At 45.6% G+C, this 5,418-nt stretch overlaps 1 protein-coding gene across 1 annotated transcript in view; it reads left to right on the top strand.

Annotated features, from left to right (window-relative positions):
* Window positions 1-359: 359 nt before the first annotated feature.
* Window positions 360-5,418, top strand: part of LOC135532862 (protein diaphanous homolog 3-like) — a gene marked incomplete at both ends in the record, with an annotated part of 60,859 nt that continues 55,800 nt past the window's right edge. The window contains one exon of the mRNA XM_064960292.1: window positions 360-498. Coding sequence (XP_064816364.1) covers window positions 360-498 — 139 coding nt within the window. The remainder of the gene's footprint in view (window positions 499-5,418) is intronic.

The following is a 5,418-nucleotide window of genomic DNA, read 5'->3' on the forward strand; positions in this document are numbered from 1 at the left end:
TCTGCCTTCCTCTCTATCTCTGCCTTCCTCTCCTCTATCTCTGCCTTATCTCTCTCCTTCTGCCTCCTTCATCCTTATTTCTCCCTCTCCCCTCTTTATCTCTCCTTCTCCATCCTTTCTTTTCTCTCTCTCTCAATTCAAGGTGCTTTATTTCTGGGAAACATGTTTATATTATTCAGAAGCAAGTGGAATAGATAATGAACAAATCTCTCTCCTTTCTGCCTCTCTCTGCCTTCCTCTCTCTCTCTGCTTTCCTCTATCTCTGCCTTCCTCTATCTCTCCTCTGCCTCTCCTTCTCCCTCTCCTTCTTCTTTACTCTCTCTGCCTCTTTCTCTCTACTTCCCTCTTCCCTCCCACAGCAAGCGCTGAAGGAGAACGTGAGGAGGAGAGAGGCGGAGGAGAAACAGAGGAGAGCGTGGGTGGCCAAGGAGAAGGCGGAGAGAGAGAAGCAGGAGAGACAGCAACAGAAGAAGAGGAGACTGCTGGAGGTCAACGCAGGTAACGATGAACCACTGATCTCCTCAACACTGATATCTCAATGTCTGGCTGATCTCCTCAACCAATATCTACTCAATGTCTGGCTGATCTCCTCAACCAATATCTACTCAATGTCTGGCTGATCTCCTCAACCAATATCTACTCAATGTCTGGCTGATCTCCTCAACCAATATCTACTCAATGTCTGGCTGATCTCCTCAACCAATATCTACTCAATGTATGGCTGAGGTCCTCAACACTGATAACACAATGTATGGCTGAGGTCCTCAACACTGATAACTCAATGTATGGCTGAGCTCCTCAACACTGATAACTCAATGTATGGCTGAGCTCCTCAACACTGATAACTCAATGTATGGCTGAGGTCCTCAACACTGATAACTCAATGTATGGCTGAGGTCCTCAACACTGATAACACAATGTATGGCTGAGCTCCTCAACACTGATAACTCAATGTATGGCTGAGGTCCTCAACACTGATAACTCAATGTATGGCTGAGGTCCTCAACACTGATAACACAATGTATGGCTGAGCTCCTCAACACTGATAACACAATGTATGGCTGAGCTCCTCAACACTGATAACACAATGTATGGCTGAGCTCCTCAACACTGATAACACAATGTATGGCTGAGCTCCTCAACACTGATAACACAATGTCTGGCTGAGGTCCTCAACACTGATAACACAATGTATGGCTGAGCTCCTCAACACTGATAACACAATGTCTGGCTGAGGTCCTCAACACTGATAACTCAATGTATGGCTGAGCTCCTCAACACTGATAACACAATGTATGGCTGAGGTCCTCAACACTGATAACTCAATGTATGGCTGAGGTCCTCAACACTGATAACACAATGTCTGGCTGAGGTCCTCAACACTGATAACTCAATGTCTGGCTGAGCTCCTCAACCAATATCTACTCAATGTCTGGCTGATCTCCTCAACCAATATCTACTCAATGTCTGGCTGATCTCCTCAACCAATATCTACTCAATGTCTGGCTGAGGTCCTCAACACTGATAACACAATGTCTGGCTGAGGTCCTCAACACTGATAACTCAATGTATGGCTGAGGTCCTCAACACTGATAACTCAATGTCTGGCTGAGCTCCTCAACCAATATCTACTCAATGTCTGGCTGATCTCCTCAACCAATATCTACTCAATGTCTGGCTGATCTCCTCAACCAATATCTACTCAATGTCTGGCTGAGGTCCTCAACACTGATAACTCAATGTATGGCTGAGGTCCTCAACACTGATAACTCAATGTATGGCTGAGGTCCTCAACACTGATAACTCAATGTATGGCTGAGGTCCTCAACACTGATAACACAATGTATGGCTGAGGTCCTCAACACTGATAACTCAATGTATGGCTGATCTCCTCAACACTGATAACACAATGTATGGCTGAGCTCCTCAACACTGATAACACAATGTATGGCTGAGCTCCTCAACACTGATAACTCAATGTATGGCTGAGGTCCTCAACACTGATAACACAATGTCTGGCTGAGGTCCTCAACACTGATAACACAATGTATGGCTGAGCTCCTCAACACTGATAACACAATGTATGGCTGAGGTCCTCAACACTGATAACACAATGTCTGGCTGAGGTCCTCAACACTGATAACACAATGTATGGCTGAGGTCCTCAACACTGATAACACAATGTATGGCTGAGCTCCTCAACACTGATAACACAATGTATGGCTGAGCTCCTCAACACTGATAACACAATGGCTGAGCTCCTCAACACTGATAACACAATGTATGGCTGAGGTCCTCAACACTGATAACTCAATGTATGGCTGAGGTCCTCAACACTGATAACTCAATGTATGGCTGAGGTCCTCAACACTGATAACTCAATGTATGGCTGAGGTCTCAACACTGATAACTGATCAATGATATGGCTGAGGTCCTCAACACTGATAACACAATGTATGGCTGAGCTCCTCAACACTGATAACACAATGTATGGCTGAGGTCCTCAACACTGATAACTCAATGTATGGCTGAGCTCCTCAACACTGATAACACAATGTATGGCTGATCTCCTCAACACTGATAACTCAATGTATGGCTGAGGTCCTCAACACTGGTCTGGCTGAGGTCAACACTGATAACTCAATGTATGGCTGAGGTCCTCAACACTGATAACTCAATGTCTGGCTGAGGTCCTCAACACTGATAACTCAATGTATTGCTGAGGTCCTCAACACTGATAACTCAATGTCTGGCTGAGGTCCTCAACACTGATAACTCAATGTCTGGCTGAGGTCCTCAACACTGATAACACAATGTCTGGCTGAGGTCCTCAACACTGATAACTCAATGTCTGGCTGAGGTCCTCAACACTGATAACTCAATGTCTGGCTGAGGTCCTCAACACTGATAACTCAATGTATGGCTGAGGTCCTCAACACTGATAACTCAATGTCTGGCTGAGCTCCTCAACACTGATAACACAATGTATGGCTGAGGTCCTCAACCAATATCTACTCAATGTCTGGCTGAGTTCGACAGATAGTTTTTAGTTTGACATTTGGGTAAGGCGTTATATGATGCGTACCTAAAGCGTACCTGAAGCATTATAACGTTCTTTGTGATGCCTTATGAGACACTTAAATGCTTTTCCGAAGACACCAGTCTCGGTCCGTTTTGGAGTGATGACTAACTGTTACCGCGTGAAACGTGGTTCTGATTCCGGTGTAGACTAACTGTTACCGTGTGAAACATGGTTCTGATTCCGGTGTAGACTAACTGTTACCGTGTGAAACATGGTTCTGATTCCGGTGTAGACTAACTGTTACCGTGTGAAACGTGGTTCTGATTCCGGTGTAGACTAACTGTTACCGCGTGAAACGTGGTTCTGATTCCGGTGTAGACTAACTGTTACCGTGTGAAACGTGGTTCTGATTCTGGTGTAGACTGTTACCGTGTGAAACGTGGTTCTGATTCCGGTGTAGACTAACTGTTACCGTGTGAAACGTGGTTCTGATTCCGGTGTAGACGAACTGTTACCGTGTGAAATGTGGTTCTGATTCCGGTGTAGACGAACTGTTACCGTGTGAAACATGGTTCTGATTCCGGTGTAGACTACATGTTACCGTGTGAAACGTGGTTCTGAATTTGGTGTAGACTAACTGTTACCGTGTGAAACGTGGTCCCTGATTCCGGTGTAGACTAACTGTTACCATGTGAAACGTGGTCCCTGATTCCGGTGTAGACTGTTACCGTGTGAAACATGGTTCCTGATTCCGGTGTAGACTGTTACCGTGTGAAACGTGGTTCTGATTCCGGTGTAGACTAACTGTGACCATGTGAAACGTGTTTCTGATTCCGTTGTAGACTGTTACCGTGTGAAACATGGTTCCTGATTCCGGTGTAGACTAACTGTTACCGTGTGAAACGTGGTTCTGATTCCGGTGTAGACTAACTGTTACCGTGTGAAACGTGGTTCCTGATTCCGGTGTAGACTAACTGTTACCGTGTGAAACGTGGTTCTGATTCCGGTGTAGACTAACTGTTACCGTGTGAAACATGGTTCTGATTCCGGTGTAGACTAACTGTTACCGTGTGAAACGTGGTTCTGATTCCGGTGTAGACCAACTGTTACCGTGTGAAACGTGGTTCTGATTCCGGTGTAGACTGTTACCGTGTGAAACGTGGTTCTGATTCCGGTGTAGACTAACTGTTACCGTGTGAAACATGGTTCCTGATTCCGGTGTAGACGAACTGTTACCGTGTGAAACATGGTTCTGATTCCGGTGTAGACTAACTGTTACCGTGTGAAACATGGTTCTGATTCCGGTGTAGACTAACTGTTACCGTGTGAAACGTGGTTCTGATTCGTGAAACGTGGTCCCTGATTGTAGACTGTTACCGTGTGAAACGTGGTCCCTGATTCCGGTGTAGACTAACTGTTACCGTGTGAAACGTGGTTCTGATTCCGGTGTAGACTAACTGTTACCGTGTGAAACGTGGTTCTGATTCGGTGTAGACTAACTGTTACCGTGTGAAACGTGGTTCTGATTCCGGTGTAGACTAACTGTTACCGTGTGAAACGTGGTTCTGATTCGGTGTAGACTAACTGTTACCGTGTGAAACATGGTTCTGATTCCGGTGTAGACTAACTGTTACCGTGTGAAACATGGTTCTGATTCCGGTGTAGACTAACTGTTACCGTGTGAAACATGGTTCTGATTCCGGTGTAGACTAACTGTTACCGTGTGAAACGTGGTTCTGATTACCGGTGTAGACTAACTGTTACCGTGTGAAACGTGGTTCCTGATTCGGTGTAGACTAACTGTTACCGTGTGAAACATGGTTCTGATTCCGGTGTAGACTAACTGTTACCGTGTGAAACGTGGTTCTGATTCGGTGTAGACTGTTACCGTGTGAAACGTGGTTCTGATTCCGGTGTAGACTAACTGTTACCGTGTGAAACATGGTTCTGATTCCGGTGTAGACTAACTGTTACCGTGAAACATGGTTCTGATTCCCGTGTAGACTAACTGTTACGTGAAACGTGGTTCTGATTCCGGTGTAGACTAACTGTTACCGTGTGAAACGTGGTTCCTGATTCCGGTGTAGACTAACTGTTAACGTGTGAAACGTGGTTCTGATTCCGGTGTAGACTAACTGTTACCGTGTGAAACGTGGTTCTGATTCCGGTGTAGACTAACTGTTACCGTGTGAAACGTGGTCCTGATTCCGGTGTAGACTAACTGTTACCGCGTGAAACGTGGTTCTGATTCCGGTGTAGACTAACTGTTACCGTGTGAAACATGGTTCTGATTCCGGTGTAGACTAACTGTTACCGTGTGAAACATGGTTCTGATTCCGGTGTAGACTAACTGTTACCGTGTGAAACGTGGTTCTGATTCCGGTGTAGACTAACTG

The sequence above is a fragment of the Oncorhynchus masou genome, unplaced genomic scaffold (genome assembly GCF_036934945.1).
Source record: "Oncorhynchus masou masou isolate Uvic2021 unplaced genomic scaffold, UVic_Omas_1.1 unplaced_scaffold_2067, whole genome shotgun sequence".
Taxonomy (NCBI): domain Eukaryota; kingdom Metazoa; phylum Chordata; class Actinopteri; order Salmoniformes; family Salmonidae; genus Oncorhynchus; species Oncorhynchus masou.